Genomic DNA, 24,523 nt, shown 5'->3' with positions numbered 1-24,523 from the left:
TTGACAGGACAGTTGACACAGATAAAATGGCGAGTGAGTTCTCATTTTGTACGGACTATACCTGCATAGCTACCATTAGGTATCTGGTATATAGTAGGTAGGTACTATATATTTAATCTGACCTTGAGAAAACACCAAAATGTTGAACGAGTCGAAGGCAGGAGGAAGGACATAGGAACCTACTTAAGTAGGTATAACTTGTTTCAAACTATAGGTAGGTAAAGCACACGTGACGGTAAGCAATTGGCTTGATACCGGACAAAGAGAATTCTGATTTACCTATCTATACCCATTTTACTTTAGAGCTTAGAACCACAGCTATGAAGGAGATGTGTTACGATTCGTCTAAATTCCGTTCTGTCAGACTATTAGTTGGACTTGGGCTAACGGATAGTCATAGGATAATAGGGGTAGGTACTACCCAAGAAACATATTATTTACTCTGGGGAGATATAGGTACCAGCTACTACGTATAGTCCACGACAGGTCGAGATGGCAATCGGGGTATGAGGCGGGGGATGCCCCGCACATCCGCGCTCGCCCTAAACAGGTTAGCGCAGGGGGTGTGCGGGGCGTTCCCTCCCCGATTGCCATTTGAACCTGTCGCGGACTATATGTAAGATATACACAATGGAATAAACGGTACGGTTGTAGGTACCTAGGTACCTATGTGTTTTCCTCTCTGAAGAGAAAACTGACGGACCAATAGCGCAAAGGCAGAGTCTGTGCGTGCGCCAGAGGTTTTTTCTGACGTCACCTTGTAAGTACCTATTCTTGTAACTTTTCTTACGCCTGTACCTACTCGATACTTTCAGGTTGTAATGGGAATTTTATTCAAAATGGAAGTGCTCGCTTTTATAGAAGAGGCTCAACCCCACCATCACAGTTACGAGGATTACGACGACTTCATAAAACAAACTAAGGATAATTACCATAAAGTTAGTAAGAGATACTTACGTAACTACCTACCTAGAATTTTTATTCTTGTGTCACTATACTCGACGCATTTTAAACTGAGTCGTCGAGTTATCTGTCTGTCTCGCTCGCACTTACAGTTTGTAGGTAAGTGCGAGCTAAACAGACAGCTAACTCGACGACTCAGTTTAAAATGCGTCGACTATAGCACACGTGGGTCAATGGTTCAACTCTCCGGCCGTGTTTTACCCAGATTGTAGATAGGTTCGAATTTTTGCCATTCATAATTTGGAAATGGGTTTGTAAGATCGACTTTTTCTTAATTACCCCGCCCGGTGACATTCTTCAAACCAGTTTTTATTATATTTTACCTACTAATATGCTCAATATCGAACCCTCGACCACCTAAAAAGAAGGCCGAAGCGGACGTTCTAATCACTAGGCTATCACCGGGCAAGCAACTCTAACTTTCCTAACTATGTGCGTTTTAAGCAATTAGTTAAATATCACTTGATTTAACGGTGAAGGAAAAACATGGTGAGGAAAACTGCATGCCTGAGAGTTCTCCATAATGTTATTAAATGTGTGTGAAGTCTGCCAATCCGCACTAGACCAGCGCAGTAGACTATGTAAAAACCTTCTCATGCCCGTGACCCGTGGTCTGTAGTGAGCCGGCTATGGGTTGATCATGAATGATAAAAATAATGTAACTAATGATTTTAAGCTTATTTCGTGGTTTAACGACATATTTTAATGTATAAAACGGGTACATACCACGATTTTTTTAAAATAAACAATCGACAAATGAAAAACAAAAATTAATCGTGGTATGTATGTACCCGTTTTATACATTAAAATATAATGTAACTAAGTATGCTTAACAAAATGAAGCACAAAATAACTAAGCCCTAGGTTTCAATTTGCATAGTAGTTGGGCCGGCGATGGGTTAATGATAATGATGCACTAAGTATATCTGAAAAACGCACTTGTGTTTCCCTTGTTTTAGTCTGGAAGCCTATCAGTTCTAGAACTTTTTTCTATAAGAACAGCATTAAGATTCAGTTTAAGTATCCCTACCTAACTATAATAGTACCTACCTAACCTACATAATTTTTTTTGTTGTATTGGAACGTTATATTGTACCTATACCTACCTATTTTCAAACATTACACTGATAATGTAGTGTTCCGAATGCGGAATGGCGTATGTCGCGTTTCACGTGACTATTATGACGTCATGGGAAATTCAAGATGGCGTACATGGCGATGCGACTGACAAATGACAATAATTTTAATGGTTTTCAGATAGCGATTAACTGCTGGGTTGCAGCGACTATATACTTAATAACATTGGGTTTATCGCTTGTGTGCATGAAACACGCAAAGGCGAAGAAGAGGATGGTGCAAGAGAGCTTAAAAGACGATGAAGAGTTCTGTAGAGAAAAACCTAAGAAGTCTTAGGTGCTACACACACCGCTAGAGTGAGTGGAGCTGAGGCGCGAGGTCTTTCTTGATAACATACTAACCGGTTAGATGTTATCGAGAAGACCTCGCGTCTCAACCGCCACGCAATAAACAAATCTGAGTTTAATTTGCTATCAAAAAGACTAGGCTCCAGGTACCCATTATATCCATACTTCCATACTATAATTATTATAAATGCGAAAGTGTGTCTGTCTGTCTGCTAGCTTTTCACGGCTCAACCGTTCAACCGATTTTCACGAAATTTGGTACAGAGATAACTTGCATCCCGGGTAAGCTCATAGGCTACATTTATCCCGGAAAATTAAAGAGTTCCCACCGGATTTTCATAAACCTAAGTCCACGCTGACGAATTGCGGGCATCATCTAGTGTATAATAAACGCACGCACTCATCCGATCCGAATCCGTGAAAATACGGATACTAATAAAAAATATCTACGACAATATGTCATAACTCATAAGCTACCATACAAAACAAAAAGGAACTATTTTCTCGGACTCGGATTGGATGAGTGGATAATTTTCCATAATTTTCTATAAAGGCAAGCACATTATGCTTGCCCTTATAGGGGGAAAATACTTTTATTTCAATTTCAATTGGAATTTTAATTATAAGTTTCACTTTTAATGAAATAGGTATATAAATAAGATTTTGCGTTCTCGATACACTCCTTTGAAATAATGAATTTTCCTAGAATTCTAAAAATAAGAAAGGGAAGCTTGTGTCAAATGTTTATTGGACAGTTACCTACTTACAATGTTTTTGTGGATTTCCTAGATTTTAAAATAAAGGTTTAAATATAATAATTGCTAAAATAATGTTATTTAACTTCTTCCAATTTTCTATCGAATGTTACAGTTCCAATGTTTACGCTTTTTATTTCGTCTTTGCCACTTTGAGCATTATCCTGGAACAAGAGCATAAAGTGAAACTAAGTTTAGGCATTATGGGTTGGCCTTGGTCTGTGCCTCTGGCACGATGTAAAAAATAAAAAAGGGAAATTGTCATTGCCAATGGTCTATGAATGGGAATCTGTTCAGGGATGATTAGTCAAATCAGCGACTTTTTATCAAACGTCAAACTAGTAAGGGAGTTTGAGTATGAAATACATAGATGTGAGGTCATAAATGTTTGAAGTAATTTGGCATACCTACTTACTTTCTTAGTTAAATCGATAAATAATTTAAAATGGTTGGTAAACTTAAAACTAACAGCGATCGTGGATTTTAGGAATTTTTATTTAATAATTCCTTAAATAATTTATTTTTGACATAGTCATCATTCCAATTCCGCGATGAAATAGGTTTGAACTTTGAAAGAGTTGAATACCTATCTACATACTTACCTACTTGGATTAAGATTACTCTTACCGGATTAGCATCCAACTCTGCATCTTTAGTTGACTGACTGGGGCAAAGCCAAGGATCGGCTAAGATATGCGGTATTTTAGCACGGATTTTGAGAGGCGCCAAGATTTTAGTGATCAGCTTACGGCATTCAGTGGACACTTTAGGGTCGCGCGGAAAGGAGACCTTGTTCTGAACTTGCTGTTAATTAAAGACAAAACTTTATTAAAAGATACTTATAGATGAGCCAGGTAAAATCGTGCTGCCAAGCGTTTTAGGCTTTCGGTAGGTACGATGCTGCGTAGAAACCATCAGGGGCATGGTTTTAATGAAACAGTGATGCTCCTTCCAAGTATCCATCGTATCTACCACTGGAGAGTGGAGTGACATAGGCTACTTTTTATTTCGGAGAACCAAAGAGTTCCCACGGGAAATTATAAACCTAAACCCACACGTACAAAGTCGCAGGCGTCAGCTAGTATTTAATACTTAAACAAAAAGGTTTTACCAGCCGAGGTGCGCAATTGAATTACGATAGTAGGTATCTGGTACCTATCTAAGATACTTGCCGACCCATTTTCTCCGATTTTCTCAACCCGAACTTTGAGTGGGCTTAATATTGGTTGGTCTAATATCTGTCCTAAGAATGAGGAATTATAGGTGAGTAGATCTTCAACTGTGCGAAGGTAACACGCGAGAGTTTTTTATCTCAGTCCATTCAGTTCATAGGTAAATACTGATTATACCTACCACATAAAACCACCACTATCATACCACGTTTCCACAAAAATAAAACTTACCTTTAATAATTGAGTATAATTGGTATCGTCAAATGGTAGTCTACCATAAACGATGGCGTAAAGGACTACTCCCATGCTCCAAATATCGGAATCCTGAGGTCTATAGGGGACTCCTTTCAATATTTCTGGAGATGCGTAGGCATAGCTTCCGCAAAAAGTTTCACTTAGGGAGTAAACTCCATTCTTTGGCCTCATGTGACCTCTCGCGAATCCAAAATCAGATAGTTTGATGTTAAGGCCATGGTCCATCAATAGATTTTCGCATTTTATGTCCCTGCATAAAGAAAAAGAATTGACAAAATTGAAACTAATAGTTTTGGATGTCTGAGTTGAAAAGAATTTTTAAGGCACAAAAAATATCCCTAAGGTAGGTGTTTCTATTTCAAGTAATTGCAACAGGTTCTACAACGACAATCGCTCAGTTTCTACAAAATTCTGTTGTTATTTGACTTCTATCTATTTAGCATAAAGTTAACGGTATTTGGAAGCTGGTAGGTATACCAAAAGCCTATTCTAGGCTCCAGCTCCCAAATTTTACTAGCTGCATGTTGGCAGCATAGAAGGTGACTAACCGATGCACCACCCCACGTTCATGGCAATAATCTACCGCCTCGACGAGCTGCTTGAACCAGCGACGTCCGCGCGATTCGTCTATGTGTTGATCTTTGCGGATGATGTCTAGTAGGCTGCCATTTTCAGCATATTCCATAACAATGTATACTCTGTAATGAATCCAAGAGCTTTAATAAATTAGGGTTAAGACATTGCGATTTTGGATTTTCATCTTTTTCTAATTAACCTATGATATAGGTACTCCCCTGGCCGCATGTAAGGTGCATGAAGCCAAAGGAATATAGGTGCATCTTCCAGGATGAGCCTAGCACATTTAATGGAGTTCCCGAAGCTTTTTAATATGACCTGAGAGGCACCAGCGCACATTCGTTTGAGTTCCCGAAGATGCGCGCTGAGGTCACTAAGGTGGTTTAAGTGGGTAGGAACCTTCAAAAAAAAAATAGCAAGTCCCATATTTTCTTCTACCAATAAAATTAACTCTAAGCAAGTTACAAAGCACCGAGGTACGCGAGGCAGCCTCGCAAGTAAAAGCCTGGGTCAGTGTTGACGTGCCTTTTGGGTGCATCTTAACTTGCCTCAGCTGAACAATCACAAGGCTCGGTATTTGTGATTGAATCGTAAAATATTGACAGAGTATCTGACTCACTAGGCGCAGCACGTGCGCTTGTCGTTGACATTACCCATTACCACTGTGATATTTTTTTTCAACCCCATTATGCAATATGCATTCTAAAAATTTTACCTATGAGTGGTTTCAATAGCCTGTAGGAAACGTATTAGATTTTCATGCTTCAGCCCTTTGACAACTTCAATCTCTCTTGGTAGGAACTTCTTCAGGTAATCGCCAGGTGCTTGGAATTTACTTATTATTTTTACTGCCACTTGACAGCTGTGGCGATCGCTCGTCGCTACCTAAGCGTAGGACGTAGATATTTAATAATTATTATTAAGAACGTTTAGTCAATTTCATTGTTTTCTTACATCCTTACTAAACTAAGTAGTTACCTACAGTACCTATTATAAGTCGTATATGTTTCATCCATCATCATTCATGGCTTGTGGCTTCTTTATGCCTGAACTCTTAAAACGATTTCAATGAAGTGTGGTACAAAGACAGCTTGGATCCTGAACACATATGAACTGCTGCTTGCTTATACCGGAACAACAAAAGGTTCCCCCGGGATTTTTAGCACAGACTTACCTTGCATACTGGGGACAGACTTAGGATAATTTTTATCTCAGGAAAACAAGGAAGTAATTACCTACTTACTTATAAAATGGGAATCATACCTAATTATTATAAGAATTGGCAAATTTGAAAAGCCAATCTTTAAAAAAGTATATAATGGTCCAAATCCTTAACCAGGTTTATCCTAATAACCCCTGTTCATAAGTAGATTATGTACCTATACCCATGTAAACAAATCTAACCTTGACTGTGGCATATGAACCAGAACCTATGGTCCTCCCTAAAATATATCCATGTGTTTCAAGTACGGTTAATTTTCGTTCAGCTTTAGCTTCAACGCCACTGTGAACAGTTGCCGTGGGCTCTGTAGACATTTCGCCATGAACATTGTCATCGGCTCTTATATCCGGCCCTGGCATATCATAGGAAAAATATTTATTATGAAATTTTACATTAAGTATAAGTCACAGTATAATTTATTTGGCCACATTGTATTTATTTTCACGTTAATTTAATTTTTGTGTTAGTCATAATGGCATTTTGTCAACTTATTGAGGTTGAATGACGTGTTTGAATGTGCCGCGCTTGGTGCCGCGGTTTTTGTTTACCATAGACATCATCAGGCCAGTATCACGATCTCAGAACAAAAATAACAAAAGGTCTTATTTTTGGAGGGATTTTCTAAATATATTGTAGGTACCTACCGTATAAGTCCCGCAAATTGCTATTGCGCTGGAACCATGTCTCATTAACATCGAAATGAGGTCGTTTTGACGTCAGCCGAAATAAAAAACTTCAGTCTAGTACTGAAGTCACTAAAATGGCGGCCACTCGCATTAGAAATTTGCTGGACTTCATACCTTGCACCTTTTTAGTAAAATAAAAATATGTCTATGGTTTAAAAATCTACTACAAATGAGTCAACTGTCAATGTCTTCTTGACACAAAGGCTATCTATCAAAATTAAAATGGCGGGTGGCGGCATAAATAAATAATAACAACAAGAAAAATATAGGCAAGAAAGTGTGCATTTTTGCTTAACAGTGCAGAAATTAAACAGAAAAGAACATTGAAAGAACAGTTGGTGTAAAAACTTTGGTTTCAGTGACTAACTATAACGCGTACTTATTAAAGCTAAGTGTTGAAAGTAAAATACTTATTTAGGTTAACGAAAAAAACATCTAAAGACTATAATTTGTAAACAGTGGAATCCTAATTTAGGGCTAAAGTTTTAAGGTAGGTAAGTAATGTATAAATTGCATGCTCAAAGATAGATTTTTAAGCTTGAAAATATGTTTTATTTGAATTCTGGATGGGTAGGTACCAACCATTATTTAGTAGTCATTTTTGTACTATACACATACTTATTTATAATTTCTTTGCATAATGTCTTTGGTACCTACCTATGTTTTACTTATTAGTTTATTTTGTGTGTGCGTGTGTGTGTATATTTACTTTTGCTTGTAGTAGGTTACTTAATATTAATGCTTTCTATTTATTTTTAAATTAAATAAAATGACTGCTGTTAAAAAACATCTTTTATTTGCATTCTTTTTTATTTCTTGCACTTTACATTTGGTTATATACATAGTACAAAACAATTTATGTTTATGAACAGGGGACTGGCTGTAGTACCTACTTAAACAGGGGTGTAGCCAGAGTTGAATTTAATGTAGGGCAGCCATAGACTGATTATATAATATGAGGGCAGCCATGGTTATGTACAAGTAGGGCATAAGTAAAAATTTTACTTGATGATCTGGTCAATTGATAGTACAATGAAGTATTCCTGAAAAGCTAGCAACGCATTGGCAGCTTCTAAATGATTGTGACAAACCTCTATTAGATAGTATAAGTTTATTTTTATCATATTATCATAATATGAGTGTAAACAAACAGTTTCCTTAGCATATTACTTGAAAGTATTTTTAAGGTAGGGCATTGATATATTAAGGTATGGCATTGCCCCACAATGCCACTAACTACGGCCATGTACTAACATCTCAGGCTTGACTCATTTGTGTATGACAAGTTTCAGTATGGCAGGTTCATTTAATTATTATGAATTATGATTGCTTCCCAACCACTTATATTAAATTGGCAAGCAAATAATCTGGGTATGTGACTAAAATCAAACCTTTTGTAACTAACCCAGAATCTTTGCTTGTAAGTAATACAATTCAAATTAAGTAATTTTATACTTACTTACTGAAGTAAATAGTTATTAAACATTTAGTTGATTTCTCAACTGATGGATGTCTACAAGAGATAAGTAATATGCCTAACTATTATTATTATTTTTAATAGACTAAGCAGCTTTCGCTGATGTGTATAAATCAGAAGTGCTTCGAGTTTTTCAAATGTTTGTCTGATCTATTCTTGAACTGGTTAACAGAACTTTACATAACCACAGCCTTAGGCAATTTAAATATTGTAGATTTTCTTTTTCTGTTTAATATTGTTAAAGAGGGACAGAAAATGGCACCGATTCTAAGCACAACCTAATTTTAGAGTATTCGCGCCCTCTTCTTACTATTGTAATATGAAAAGGACAGAAGCAGTTTGACATTTCTAAATTTAATTTTTAGATGGTAAAACCCGTGATTTTAGCACGCACTCGCGAACCTACCGTTTAAATTTGTATTGTGCACTAAAATTTAGAGTCTTTAAATGTGAAAGTCATGTTCCGTTCCTTTTTTAGCATTAGTAAAAAGAAAAGGATGCAGATACTCTAAATTTATTTTAGAGAGAGACTAGAGAATCGGGGCCAATGAATTTTTAATTAACAACTTAAAATGTTAATGCTACAACCATCAATCTACATATTATTATATTTTAAACACTGTGCTCAAGACCTAAAGTCACAAGGTCTGACAGATTCAAATTACTTAAAATAAGTTTGTACATGTCCTTTTCTTATTGTATTAGTAGGAAGAAGATGCAAATACTAAAATTTGGTTGCCATCAGAATCAGTACCATTGGTGCTAATTCGGCTGTACACAGTCTTTAAACCGAGCTAATTTAGTAGTACAATGTTCCCATTGGTAAAGGATATCAATACCTAATTAAGACATTAATGCTGCCCCACCGAGGTTTATTCTTCTGTCAGCTTCCTTTTCGAAGTTGTTTCTCCCAAGTTGTTACCGGATCTAGGTATATGTAGGTAGTTGTAACTTGTATTCCTGAAAAATTTCGTGGGTGTTGATATTTTCGACGGAAACGAATCCCGGGACGAACAGACAAGTCTATTAACGAGTACAATTTTTACTATTGCTGCATCAGACGGCCAGCCGTCCAAATCTTGTCGTATGCGTCCCGTCTCCCATTTTACCGTCCACTTAGCGAGGTCTCTCCCGTGAACTTTTGAATTCCCATTCAAAAGCAAATTGAGTACCGACATGGGGTCTAACTCTACTGGACGTGTGCAATACCTACTTCATTCGATGACCCATTTTCGTGAATTTGCCTCTTTTTTGTACGCTTTCATTTAGAAAGCATATTTCTAGAGCTCGCCTGCTGCTTTTGTTATCGTAATTGTGAACGCTACGCTATGCACATATAGGTACGAATAGCTTATTTTCAGAAATATTTCGTTAATTATAAATGCTCGTAGCTGAATACGTTTTTTATTTAGATCATTTTGTTGTCACGAAAAAAATGAAAATGAGTTCATGAGCAAATAATTAGTGTTTTCAACTTTCAAATTAAGACTAGTTACCTACTAAGAGGGGTATCAAATGTAAGAGCTTAGCCTCTACATTCTAAAACAGATTTTTATATATTTTTATGCTAAATACTTTTGATTTATCATACAAAATGTCGAAAAAATTCGACTGTAGTAATGTAGTAGGCAACCGTGCGCGGGTCTGACTCGCAGTTGGCTGGTATTTTTTTTACTATGGAATTAAAATCTCAGAAATATAAAAATGGGTAGGAAAGTTGTAGAATTAAAAGTCAAAGTACGTATAGTAGGTTAAGACCACTAAAAATGAGATAAGTATAAAAGTAAGATAAATACTTAATTATCCATTTAAAATATGGAAATGAATGAAAATAAATTTAACTCTCTTAAAGTTATAACTACGTACCTGCTTACTTAGTTGCATTTAAACGGTCATCAATTAAACAGTTCGTGGCAACTTCGCTTATAATTTCTGAATACCTAAGTAGTTTAATCTTTTCCGAAAATGCATTAAAAACTTGTAATTTGTTCGTTAACAAGATAAGAGGAAGCTAGACTGGCACACGTATCCGAAGACGTCACATCAAACAATTAAGAGTTATCCGGACTCCGGAGTTAGGTGTGCGATACCTATATTGCTAGCTTGATTACTTTTCCCAGTCTAGGAACTAATAAAAGTTGACCAGCAAACCGAGAACTCGCGAGTCTCGTTTTTAATTGAAGTATTGGAGTTTCCATACAGAATCAATCAATTGCATATTTCTCGTTCTTTCATGTACAAGTTCCAACATTTAAACGAAACGTTTCATAGGAATTGTTTTGCCGACGTTATAACAGAACTGTACCTATTTTTTATTCCTTTGTAAACTTATCTGATATTCCCTTTTCAACTTCAATTGAAAAGCTAACAACAACACACATCTACGTACCTTACAACGAATGCCATTAAGATTTCAGCCCTACAGCCAACGGTATCGATGACTTATTAAATCTTTAATATCACTCATATTTCCAAATCGCTTGAACTGCAGTTGACAATGCCGCAGGCCATCCGGCATATACCGGGTATTTAGTTGAGACTTATGGAGTTTTCCCGCTGGGGAAGTTGTCTCCAATCACGCCAATCTTCATACAACCAATCTGCATCATAGTCCACCGACTGATCGCATGATAAGGCACAAAAAAAAATCACTCATACACCTACTCATTTATTTCGAGTAGGTATGTGTGTAGAATATAAATCTTACAATTTGGTTTGGATTAACAGAAACAGCTAATTTTCTTGGAAAGCAAGTCTAAGAAGCCTGAAGAGTCTGATTTCTTATTGCGCGTTCGTCAATCATTGAGTTGAGAGCAAAAACAAAAAAGTTGGCCCAGATCACATTATCAATTGTATCTTGGGAGTAACAGAAGAAAGTTTGTCTTTAATTTGTTGCAGGCAAAAGGAAACGCTTAATGGTTTATTCTCTTGCATTTCATGTAAAAGTTAAAGTATTACTTTGGCAATGAAACAAAGAATGCTTTCCGTTACTTTATTGTGAATTAGAAGTTTTACATCGGTCGCAATATCCAATACTGAAATAGAACCATTCAAAATCGATTGAAATTCGCAAGTCATGGGTTTTGTAACTAAAACAATAAAAGTTTAAGTTTCTCTATTTAAAAAAAAAGCATTTAATCGAGTGTGCCCTTACACCTGGAACCATAGGAAGACCTAACCGTTGCGCCTTGGAACTGGTATATTTAGGCTTCTGAAGTTAACACTTCGTTAGTGTGATTTAGGCTTCATATTGCGTATTTGAAGATACCTGTGGTGTCATCTAGTAACATCGTTGTAAGTTACTTTCTGTACTCTAGCATCCTTTCGTATAAGTGCGAGTAGCACAGTGATGTGGAGTAGCATCATCTAGTTTTTGTATGTGGAGAACATCCCACACCTTTACCCAAGTTTTACAAATATTTTCGATATAGTCCGTATAAATGACTTTTCATGCGCCATTTTAACTCAATGGGCAATGGTCATGTCAAAAGTACGGTTCACCTTCAAAATAAGGACTAATCTTATTTTATCCGCCTTATTGGATTTATCCTAGATTCCAACATCATTGGGATTTATCATGGCGTCATTAAGCATGGCGTAAAAACGTTAAGATAACTAGTAATGAGTACCTACCATCGATGTACCTACCTAATGACGGAGTCCACTAACAGACAAACCAGAACATACACAACACATTCAGTCTTTTAAATCAAGGAAAATTGTATTGAACTCGAAAAGTCATAACATAACTCTCTCGTAGTTGGTATAAATGCTCTAATATAGAGCACCATTTACGCCTTGTTCGCAGGCACGGAATGCTAAAAATGGTGGAATGGAAAACTTCTGACCTACCTTGTCAGCTTTGTCCGTGGGTGGATGGCGTACTTATGCGTGATGCACAAGTCTTTGTTTCTGACGTCCATTTGCACATGCACCTATTTTCTATTGAGCAGGCGCGTTGTAAAAATATTCGTATTCCATTTTTCCGATTTCCGTGTTTCAGATTTTAAATGATACTCGTATACTGATAGGTTAGTGAAACTAAAAGCAAATTGACCGAACTTTGACGAATTCTAAACTATCGTGAGATGTGTACAAATGTTATAATAAGAACTCGGCTAGAACTCTTATTTAATTTGGTATACGCCCGAATATATTCGGTTCGGAATTCTTCGCTTCTAACAGCTCATGAATTGAGTTCTTGTCAGTTCTTGTTATATTAATCACGTATTACCGCGTACCAACAAGCGCAGTGTGGGATGACCTCCAAACCACCGGACTGACGACCTTAAGGTAGTGGGAAGTGGGTGGATGAGGAAGACGGAGTACCGTGTGTAGTGGCGCGCTCTTGTAAAGGCCCTAGATCCAGTAGTGGACGCAAATAGGCTAATTGATTGATCCAAGTATCACCACAAACAGTCACACATTACTATTTAATTTTATCTAAGGAGTTATATGGTTATATAGTTACCGCAAAGGCCATTGTTTCTCTAAATGCTCTACAACTCTGCCTTACGAATACAATGCTGCCACCTGTCCGGCTCAATTAAAGTCTTAATAATTTAGTGGCCGCCCCAGATTTATAAGTAAAATATACGTGACCCAGTTCAAGAGACCCATTTTCAGTTGTCATGACTAAAATTTACATAACGCGAAGTGTTTCACAGCAAACTTTCGTGTATTTCGTAGCAAATTAGGGTAGAGTAGGTAGTATTTGCACATTTTTTGCGCTGCAGCTCAAAACACGTATTCGTAATTTGGGGAAATTTTTGCAATGTTTAATATCCGCAATCCGCATTCATATTTGGTTTTAGATTCATAACTCGGGGCGAATGCTTTTAGGTGAGGCTTATGTACCTATACCTGTCTATGTTTATTTATAAAGCTTTCTAATGCATATGAGGTGATTTTAGGTCTAGGATAAAATTTAGGCTTATCAACGAGTGGTTCGCTAAAATATAACAAACACACTGGAAATCCTAGGGGTCTCCTTTTAGTGGTTTGTTAAAATTATTTAATAAATAGGTAACGCAAGGAGCCTGGAGACGTATAATAGACTAGAATAACATCAGTAAATATTTTATCCTACCTTATAAGTCTTAACCTACTTTTCTAGTTCATAAGAACTCATTTCCACACCCTTCAGTAGTTTAAAGTCTAGCAATTGCCGGAAATAGTTTATCGTTAGGTACTTGTGCATTCCTAAGATGCATTGAAGTTTATTTATAGTTCTACTTAATCTATCTCACAATTTAGGTCACTATAACTACATTATAGCGCGCTGTATTCGCGCGTATATTATGTGTCGCGTAGTATGTGTTTTCTCCCTACTATGTTATAAGCCGCTAATTGGCCGCTAAGTAAAACAAAGTATTTTTGGATTGAAAAGCTCAAAGCAAGAACTTTGTCATACCGGGCAACATCGTGCGCCTCCTATTTGTTTTCCCGCCCACCAATTTACGGAGTAATGGAAATAACTGGCATTGTATCACATTCCTTTTTAAACACGGGACAGCAGGTAAGCAGACGAGGGATGGCGACACTTTGCGTCCCTTTTGTTATTTGCAGAATTTTAATAGAACGGGCCCCGCTTCGGCCTTGTGAAACTCATTCATGTGTTTCGCAAAAAGCTTTTTCATGGATCCCGTAGTAGTTACGGTTAATGGGGGGAGAAGGGGGATCATAACAACCGCAACGTTATGTTTACCGTCCGCGAATGATTATCGCTTGTTTTATAAGCCCTTGTCTAAGTAGATTTGGGGGGACACGCTAGCGGTTTGTAATGTTCTATACAGAAAATACTTGTAGCGATTTTTGGTTGGCTTATCGCTACCTTCATTAATAAAATTGTTTGTTTGCTCGATTTATTCACAAATAAATTGGGTCTATTTATAAATTGTTAATGTTTCTATCTATATTATTTTGGTCGCTGATTATTAAGATACCGATTCGACACTGAAAATAAATGGGTGACATACTTAGGTATACAGCGTCGAGAACCCACCGTTGTATCTAGACAGATTTGTATTAGATTCTGATGACCTCCATGGAGCAGTGATGAACGCTGTTGTCTTAAAAGTGTGAGGTCCAGGGTTCAATAATCAATTCCCGGCAGTTGGTATTTGAGTGATAGTAAAATAACTTTTCGTAGAAAACCTTCGGTGAATTTATCCATATTATCCATACTAATATTATAAATGCGAAAGTGCGTATGTCTGTCTGTCTGTCTGCTAGCCTTTCACGGCCCATCCGTTAAATTGATTTTGATGAAATTTGGTACAGAGATGCTTGCATCCCGGGGTACGACGTAGGCTACTTTTTATCCCAAATCTAAGAGTTCCTACTGGATTTTTTAAAACCTAAATCCACGCGGATGAAGTCGCGGGCATCATCTACGGGTTACAAAATAAAAAATGTATATTGGTGCGGAACAATTCGTTTACGAGTCCAACTCCCACTTGATCGCTTTTTATCTAAAACTAGCTGCCCCGGCGAACTTCGTACCGCCTAACAGTCGATTCTTTTTCAGGATTTTTTTTTAATTTTTCTCTCCGTAAGAACCATGCTCGTACTTCAAGGAATATTATAAAAAAAGAATTAGCGAAATCGGTTCAGCTGTTCTCGAGATTTGCGATCAGCAACACATTTTGCGATCCATTTTTATATCTAGAAAATGAATGAAATAGAAACCAAAATGAACAAAACAAACTGAGAATAAACAGTTGAGCAACTATTTAGTTTAAATTAGGCCAACAATTAAATCCAGGAGCGCGATTTCAAAACAAATACCTAGTTACCTTTTATGTACCGTGTCCTGTTGTCACAAACTGTGTAATTAGTAATTACCTTAAACGCTTTTAATTTGCACCCACTAGCGCTGTGGGGTCTATGGGAACCGGAAATGAGCTTCATTGTAATACTGAAATCTTATCTAATCTTCTTCTAAATATATAATATAAGGATTGACTGACTGACTGATCTATCAACGCACAACACAAACTACTGGACGGATCGGACTGAAATTTGGCATGCTATACTCACGTGGTTAGTCGATGTAAGCCCGGCTAGTTTTGAACCCATCCGGGGTCCTTTTTCACAGAGTATAGCCGAAATATAAATAATAAAAGGGAAAGCTGACTGACTGACAACGCACAGCTCAAACCACTAGACGGATCGAACTGAAATTTAGCATGCAGATAGCTCTTATGGGGCTGAAATATTGGTTTGAAATTTGTATACCTAGTCCACGCGGACGATGTCGCGAGCATAAGCTAGTCTACCTATATGGCTCAAATCATTCTACTTAGATCCTATAATATGAATATTCCTAATCAATTGTTATTTCTATCTATAAATTACACTTGTCAGGTTCTATTAAGTATTCTGTGATTATACTCATGGTTTTTCTTTTCAAGGTTTTTTTAGGCTGTATATGAGGTCATATTTGTAGTGCTATAAGGACTCCAATTCTGATCGTATTAGTACGTATGTACGTGCTTTCTTATAATATCGAAGATTATACTCTTCAATTTTCTGCAGAGTTTTTAGGCTGTAGTATTTGAGGGGATATTTGTAGAGCTATAAGGACTCCAATTTTGATCGTATTAGTACGAATGTACGTGGTTTCTCATAGTATTCAAAATTCTCTTTGTTCTTCATATTAATTGCACATATTTACACTTATTATATTAGTAGAACACACCGCAAAATGTTTTAATATGTGCAATAATCGCGGTAGGTAACATACAATATAATATTCCAAAACGAAATTCTAAAATGCACGTTTGCAGTGTAATAAGCATAATAAATTAGCTTATTAATTATTACGAGTGAAACATTTGTGTGGGAAAAACACATTATATGGGTAATAATATTATGTATATGCACAATAATAATATTTGGTATGTCTATTTTCTTTAATGAAAAACTTGTGTAGAAAATTATTTCAAAGGACCCGTTAGAAACAAAAGACCACTTGCCTACCGTTTTTGTTAAATATTCTAATCCTCTTAACCTATATACGGTGTTCAAAATTAAGCTACTGAGCATGTTTGTCACGTTACCCGCCAAAACCTTGAATATGGTAATTTTAGCTGCATTTTTCATATTAGAAACGTGACATCCGGAGTTAGGTTTATCTGTCAAAGTATCGAGATGTCCAATGTTTAGCTTTAACCTCATGTTCATGTCATGGTAAACTAAACTCGTTACAATTTGAAAAGTTACACTAGGTCTTGTAGTGATCAGGGGGCACGGCAGTGCCCCCGCCAAGATATATTATATGGAATAGGTTTTCAGGTGCACAAAGTGCCGTAACCCTGTTCCTGTGCGCCTCCTTTTGCGTTCCTCAGACGGTGTGTAAGGCTAGGGACTCTATTGGTCTCAGAAGAAGATCCTCAGCAGGCGCCGCTGGCTAGGTTATGCCCATAGCCCAGCCACCAGGCGGTGCATGGAACATTGTGGGGTTTTAGTTGGCAAGAGTCCGACATAACTTCCGTGCTTCCCCGGGCGCGGTGGTAGGTATCCGTAGGGAATTCTCCACTAAAAAAATGGTGCGACATGAATTGAATATTTCAATAATTTTATAGGCTTATGTTTCTACCATTTAAGCAAGTATCTTTCCATTAATTAAGTATTAATACGCGACAGGTCAAGATGGCAGTCACGGTGCGGGCGAGCGCGGGTGACGTGCGGGTGTGCAGAGCGTCCACCCTCCTCATACCCCGATTGCTATCTCAACCTGTCGCAGACTATAGTTGTTTATTTAGTAGGTAGGTACAGCTTTATGCTGTTGATTTCCACGAGGCAGTTCGTTACCTTGTTTCTTACAGGCGTGGGATAAAATCTCATGGGCGGCATTGATCTACTGACTTGTTATAATATAGGTAGGTATATGTTATGTAGGTAGGTGAATATTAAAAAACACTCAACGCGAACGCGTGTGAAACGTATTTTCTGAAACTTATTAGCAACGGTGCCATCCATTTTGATAAAAACCGGCCAAGTGCGAGTTAGACTCCGTACTACAGTCGCATTTTTCGACATTTTGGACGATAAAATCATGACATGACAGTCGGCACAAAAGGTTAAAATGGCGCGTGAGAACTTAATGCATTAATTTGGTATGGTCACAACTGTGCAAATATTTGTATTAGCCAAATGGAATTGATTGAAATTATGGATAAACTGTCCGAAAAGTCTTAGAATTAGAACCTAGGTGAGTATATTCTGGGCTATTTTTGACTCACATTGGATTAGCTTGACGCGGAAAGCTCGTAAGTGCCGTACTAGAATATTAATCGGCTATTACTCTTTTACATGGGTCAAGTTGTGGCCATTTGATAGTGATAAAAGTATATGTATACTGTATGTAATTTCGAATTATGTCCGAATTGAGTGGGGCAGTCACTTACAGCCTCAGCGATGTGGAAATCTCATTTTATGGTTTGTGAACATATCTCCCTTTATTAAATTGCATGAGGGTTGTTGTGAAATTGTTACTTTTTTAAGTGCTGAACATGGTAATTAATTTTGTGGTAGATTGTACTATGTTGTTGTGGTATTGCTGTGCTGCCAATTCGGTTCTTTAACTGTCAGCATTTTGGTTCTATCTGTAGGGACGGCTATGTAGTATTCACAGACAACTAAGCCTAGTAGTTTGTGGAAGTTTTAAACTCGAAAGTATTAGATAGGTACCTATTTCGATCAAGTGTTTGGAGTTATTCATCATCATCATCTTCAACTGATAGACGTCCATTGCTTGACATGGTGTCTTGTAGGGATTTCCACACGCTACAGTCTTGTGCCGGCTGAATCCAGCCGCTGGATTATATAGGTAGTCTTCCAACGCGGCGCTTTCCGTTGTAGGAATAAGATCGCTATTCCAACACCTTAAGGCGAGTCAGCGAGGCTAAGCGGAAAAAACTGGTTTGCTAGATCAAATGTTTTAGGTATTTACTATTAAATAATGGCCTTGCTAAAAATGTACAATATACCTAAAGACATTGTCTAAAGAATGTGCTACTTTGATATACAGTAGGAAGTACTTCACTCGATCAAATAAAATCTTGAAATAAGCCGAAATAAAAGTCTAAAACGAATTATTTCATACTAAAATTTCTGACTTGGCAAATAATTTTTATATGGAAATATTTTTCTTTAAGTACTACAGAGAACCTGCAAAATTTTGGTTTTCAACAGGACTTCTATAATTTATTAAATTCAAATTTAACGTTTGAAACACAGAATTTGAACGTTGCCAAGCGGTTTACTTCAAAGCCGCGCTCCCCGCCTCGGTGACTCGCCTTAAGACCCCAACATATGCCTTTCGAACTATGTCCACTGCCTATTGCCACTTCAGCTTCGCAACCCGCTGAGCTATATCGGTTACTCTAGTTCTTCTACGAATCTCCTCATTCCTAGTTGAAGTTATTACCCTATCCAAATATTAATTGGCTGATCTTGACAGCTTCTGCTAAATTCACTAACGGATTTCAATAGTTGCTCGAAGTAGAGATCAAAATTCAATACCTAGTTGCTTTTTTTGTTTCATTTTTAATAAAATATCACAATATGTAATCAAATATGCAATAGGTACATAAGCCATGTAACAATTAGATAGGTACACTACCTTATGGGCTGCTGGATGCAAAGCCAACCGTTTCCATACAACCTTGTCATGTACAAATTTGTCAACTCTATAGTTTCCACGAGTAAGCAAATGTTTATTTGAATGAGAACTTTCGAATTGAATTATTACCATTAATCTTTTTCGTACGAAAAAGATTGGTTGGATAAGTGGTGAGTTGGAGTGGTGACTAAAAGTCGTAGGTACGACTTTTAGTTCATTTCACGAACTACTTAGGTAACATTGAACATTAGGCTACAGCAAGCAACACTTTCATTTATGAACAACACTCATAGCTGAATTCACGTCCATCTTACGACAGGAGTTATGATGATTGTAGTGGTTTTTTTACGATGGCTCGTGGTTTTTACTTTATAAGGGACATAAGCCGGAAATTGCCTTGCTTCCGCTATTTTATTTATAGTTCCCAAACAATAACGAAAATTGCAGCAAAATGAGACTTTAGGTTAGTTACCAGTTACCTATTCGTGTTCTTATGTTGCTTGAAAATTCATCACTGAATTTGCTTGTCATGTGAATAAAATACATCATACGTATTCATAAGTACATGGTGGACGGACGACATCAGACGAGTCGCAGGGAGCCGCTGGATCCAGGCGGTGCAAGACCGTGGCGTGTGAAAGTCCCTACAAGAGACCCGTGTCCAGCAGTGGACGACTATAATTGGTTGATGATGATGATTTGTAGAGCGTTGTCCCTGTCGTTGAGACCGTCAACACGTCATAAAGGTATGAGTGACAGAGACAACGCTCTACAAAGCCGAAATGTCATTCTAAAGGCCGATGTACACTACTTTTGGCCGCGAACTGTACTATTTGACTATCAAATTATTGCGTTGACTATGACTCCGCCTAATCTTAGTCTTACTATGTTTTTGGACAAGACGTGATCTTATGTGCCTACGTTGCCGAAGCCTCGGACAGGCCCTGCCACATTTGGAATGTGAAATCATTACTATTAGGCATCCTTTCTGCTATTGTAACCCAGGCCTAAGGCCTCGTTTACGGAGACGTGCGGCGTCGCGCGTCGCGTATGTCGTGGCGTCTCGCGGCGCGTCGTTCGTTTTTTGTTTACGGTGAGGCGGCGCGTGAAGCGGCACTGATCATCGCACGCGTAATCACAAACATATGGTAATATACGATGTTGTTCATAGAGATGCGAGGCGGGAAGAGTGGCGGTGCCCGCCGCTGTGCCCGCGGCGTTGCACGCGGCGGGCGCGTCTGCGTTATGCGATTTCCAAATAAAGACTGGCAGAAGGTCACGCTGCGGGCATCGCTTCATCGAGAATTGCCACCGCGTGCGCCGCCACGATGAACGCCGCGTGGGACGCGTCGATGCCATCCGCGGGCTCGGCCGCAAAAAACGCTCCATCTCAAACAAACGCGTATAAAATTGCTTCTCCGTAAACGCACTCATACATCGCCATATGTTTAAACTCAGTGCGGGCCGCGCCGCCCATCGCAACGCGCGACGCCCCGCGTCTCCGTAAACGAGAAGAGTTCAAGGGTAGGCTCCAATTTCAATATAAATATTATTGCAGAGCCTCGCTAAACGCAGAATAACATTTGCATATTTATAACAGAGCAGCCCTTAGCAAACATGGAGGGAAATTGGAGGGGTAAGTTTGCTTTGACATAATGGTCCTTTCCTGACAGTATCGCAAGTTCTTAGTCGGCACTTTGGCTTCTGTTACTTGATATTAGCACAGAATATATAATAGTTCTATTATTAGAGACAATAGTATGTAACTACGGTATGTACTCTGCTGTCGGTATAACACTTATAGAACAAAACGTTATACCTACGACTAACACCCATAAACTTAGGAACGTAGAAGAGGTTCACTCCAAGGACTATTATAACAGTTACAATACGCGGCAGAAAGTAATGTACATCGACCTTTGGAAGGAGATAGCAGATTTGTAGAGAAGTTGTCTCTGTCGTTGAGATCGACAAAATGTCATATACGAGTCGGTATGAGTGACAGAGACAAAGCTCTACAAAGCCGAAATCTCATTCTAAAGGCGATGTACATTACTTTCTGACGTGTACCAACTGTACTGAGTATTAAGGTAGGTACCTGCCTAAGGGCCAGTTGCATGACAGGCGATTAAGGTTACGGTTAAACTTACATTCTTAAAAATAAATTGGGTTACACGGGTCAGGATTTATTGTTTGTTACCTTTGAAACTCGAACTATGTGCCCTGTTAATTGCCACTTCAGATTCATACCCCGTTGAGCTATGTCGGTTACTCTGATTCTCCTACGGATCTCCTCATTTTTGATCTGATCGCGTAGAGAAGTTCGAAGCATAGCTCTCTACATCTGCCGCTGAGTGACTCTGAGCTTTATATAGGTAGTTAACGAACATGTTTCGGATCCATATTATTATATTCATGACTGGCAACACGCACTGTTCGAAGATTTTGGTTTCCAACAACAGTGTAAGGTTTTCAGACATAGATAACACTTAAAACAAACAGAATTACAAACGGTATCTTTTTATTATAGTTAGTCAATAAAAGTACGGTTCAGTGTAACGAATCGCTGTATCCCTGAGCGTGGGGTGTGTAAAATTTTATATTGTAATTTATTTTTATAGTCGTGGGGGGATCTTGACTCGCGCAGTCCCTGGGGATGGAAATAATCACGTGTTTAACTAATTCTAATAAGTAGTTCGTAGTTCGTTATTTGGGCGGGGGGTGTGGCCAAGCGAGCCCTTTATTACACGGTGTTAGTTAAAATTCTAATCATACAGACACGGCAAACATATCATTTCATCATCATCATCATCGACACATCGCCGGCTCATTACTGAGCATGGGTATGAAAACCCCTCTCAATGAAAAGGGGTTGGCCATATGGTCCACCGCACTGGCCAAGTGCGGTTTGGCAGAAATCTTCACACACCTTTGAGAACAAAGAAGAAGTGATTTAGTTTTTCAAAACGCACATAACTCAGAAAAGTTAGAGGTGCGTGCCCGAGAATAAACTCCCGACCGCAGAATAAGAGGCAGACCTCTTAACCACTAGGGTATCACAGCTGTAAACATTTTATTTATTAGCTTCAAAAACAAATCCATTTATTTTTAGGGTTTCGTTCCTCAAAAGGAAAACGGAATCTTCATAGGATCACTTCGTTGTCTTGGTATAGTGATCTTACTTTGAACGTTGAAAATACTTAATAATTATTTGTTCATGAACACAGTTTAATTTTTTTAGCGATGTAACCACAAATTTACGGTTTTCGGATTTTTCCCCTAATGTGTGCTGTAAGATTCTAAGTCAAAGGGAAGTACCTACCCTCTAGGTTTTTTGACGGACAGACAGACAGGCAGGCAGACAGACACACTTTCGCATTTGTATAATATTTGTATGAATAGTGTGGACTAGTATGGATAGTATGGATTATAATATTAGTATGGATAATTGTATGAGCTTTGTCTATCTGGAGTTTTATAATATCTTTGGCTTGAAAAACTATCTGAGAGATAGGAAGGACCGTATCCTTTACAGAGACTCACCTAGGCCTCGTTTACAGAGACGCGGGGCGTCGCGCGTTGCGATGGGCGGCGCGGCCCGCACTGAATTAAAACATATTGTGGTGTTGTATGAGTGCGTTTACGGAGACGCAATTTTATACGCGTTTGTTTAAAATGGAGCGTTTTTTGCGGCCGAGCCCGCGTATGGCATCGACGCGTCTCACGCGGCGTTCATCGTGGCGGCGCACGCGGCGGCAATTCCCGATGAAGCGATGCCCACAGCGGAACCTTCTGCCAGTCTTTATTTGGAAATCGCGCGCGATAGCCCTTCCCCCGCTGTGCCCGCGGCGGGCACCGCCACTCTTTCCGCCTCGCATCTCTCAACAACATCGTACCTATATTGCCATAATATTATGTTTGTGATTACGCGTGCGATGATAAGTGCCGCTTCACGCGCCGCCGCACAGTAAACAAAAAAGACATACGACGCGCCGCGAGACGCCAGGACACACGCGACGCGCGACGCCCCGCGTCTCCGTAAATGAGGCCTTAGTCGAGTTGCAATGTTAAAATGAATGAGTTTCCATGAGCATTACGTAATGCTTCAGTAACTCGATACTTGTGATTTTCAGCGCCGTTAGACTATACTTAATTGGAGTTAATGAGAGACCATTAAGCATTTGTCCTTGCTTTACTAGCTTTTAGTTTGTGTTTCTGTCAGTGCCGTTTCGTGTGTCCTCTTGCAATTATTAAGAAACTAGCTTATTCCCGCGACTTCGTCCACGTGGACTACACAAATTTCAAACCTCTATTTTACCCCATTAGGGGTAGAATTTTCAAAAATTCTTTCTTAGCGGATGCCTACCATCCATCCAAATTATTATTTTCCAAATAGGTATAAGGTATAATCGAGTATAAAATACTTTTGATATATTCACTAATTATTTAGCGAATATACCAGCAAAACAGGTAAGTAGATAATATCACAATAGAGATAATATAATCGCGCTATCTTCAACAGCGATTAGTTTTAACGACACCGCAAAAGGCTTTCGCCACTATTTATTATGCAAATTGAAACCTAGGGCTTCGTTATTTTGTGCTTCATTTTGTTAAGCATATTTAGTTACTTTATTTTACCAAGAAATTATTGAAGCTCCAGCTTTGCATCAGATTTTAAGACTTATATACCTACCTTACCTTAGGGTTAGAAGGTTAAAGGTTTATTCGGGTTTATTTTAGTTTTATTTTGGTTTTATTTTGTTCTGTACAATTTTCACTAATTATGAAAATTCTGGTTCTCTAACTTTTTGATGTTCTTACCTACTTTTCATTTTTATACAATCAAAATTGTGGTTCAGTAGTTTTAATGAGATTTTTGATGTACCTAAGTAATTTTTATGTTCACTTTAGTTTTTTTTTGTTAAAAATAATGCGAGTTCGGATGACAGCCGTCTTCGCGGTCCTAGTCGGGGGTCTGGGGTTCGATTCTGGGCCTCTTACTTTTCAGAGTTATATGGTTTTAAGAAATTAAGTATCACTTGCTTTACCAGTGAAGGAAAACATTGTGAGGAAACCTGCATGCTTGAGAGTTCTTCATAATATTCTAAAAGGTGTGTGAAGTATTAGTACTCGTAAGTAAGTATGTATAATCGTACCTGTTTTGATCAATAAATAATTTATATATTATTATTATTATTATTTTATTAAGTCCGCCAATCGGCACTTGGCCGGCGGCGTGGTAGACTATGGCCAAGCCTTTTTCATTCTAAGAAGAGACCCGTGCTTAGTAGTGAGCCGGCGGCGATGGGTTTGATGATGAGCAGTCCTTTCACAATCTAGATTCTAGAAAGTAAATAAAG

At 38.3% G+C, this 24,523-nt stretch overlaps 2 protein-coding genes across 3 annotated transcripts in view; one reads left to right on the top strand and one right to left on the bottom strand.

Moving 5' to 3' along the window:
• Positions 1–3,215: 3,215 nt before the first annotated feature.
• On the bottom strand, positions 3,216–6,814 carry LOC117991675 (testis-specific serine/threonine-protein kinase 3-like). The gene is made up of 6 exons (XM_034979274.2): positions 6,550–6,814; positions 5,861–6,030; positions 5,118–5,267; positions 4,546–4,819; positions 3,770–3,946; positions 3,216–3,306 (listed from the first exon to the last, which is right to left on the bottom strand). Exons 1-6 carry the CDS (start codon positions 6,724–6,726, stop codon positions 3,220–3,222), a joined length of 1,035 nt encoding a protein of 344 aa, XP_034835165.1. The 5' UTR covers positions 6,727–6,814; the 3' UTR covers positions 3,216–3,219.
• A 455-nt stretch (positions 6,815–7,269) lies between these two features.
• Sema1a (semaphorin 1a) overlaps positions 7,270–24,523 on the top strand; it is a 474,106-nt gene continuing 456,852 nt past the window's right edge. For both annotated transcript variants that reach the window (XM_034979239.2, XM_034979238.2), the window contains exon 1: positions 7,270–7,543. The gene's annotated coding sequence lies outside the window, so the exon portion shown is untranslated. The remainder of the gene's footprint in view (positions 7,544–24,523) is intronic.

Source organism: Maniola hyperantus, chromosome 20 (genome assembly GCF_902806685.2).
Source record: "Maniola hyperantus chromosome 20, iAphHyp1.2, whole genome shotgun sequence".
In the NCBI taxonomy this organism is placed as follows: Eukaryota; Metazoa; Arthropoda; class Insecta; order Lepidoptera; family Nymphalidae; genus Maniola; species Maniola hyperantus.
The sequence above is the reverse complement of the archived record's forward strand: the minus strand, read 5'-3'. Positions and strand labels throughout refer to the sequence as shown.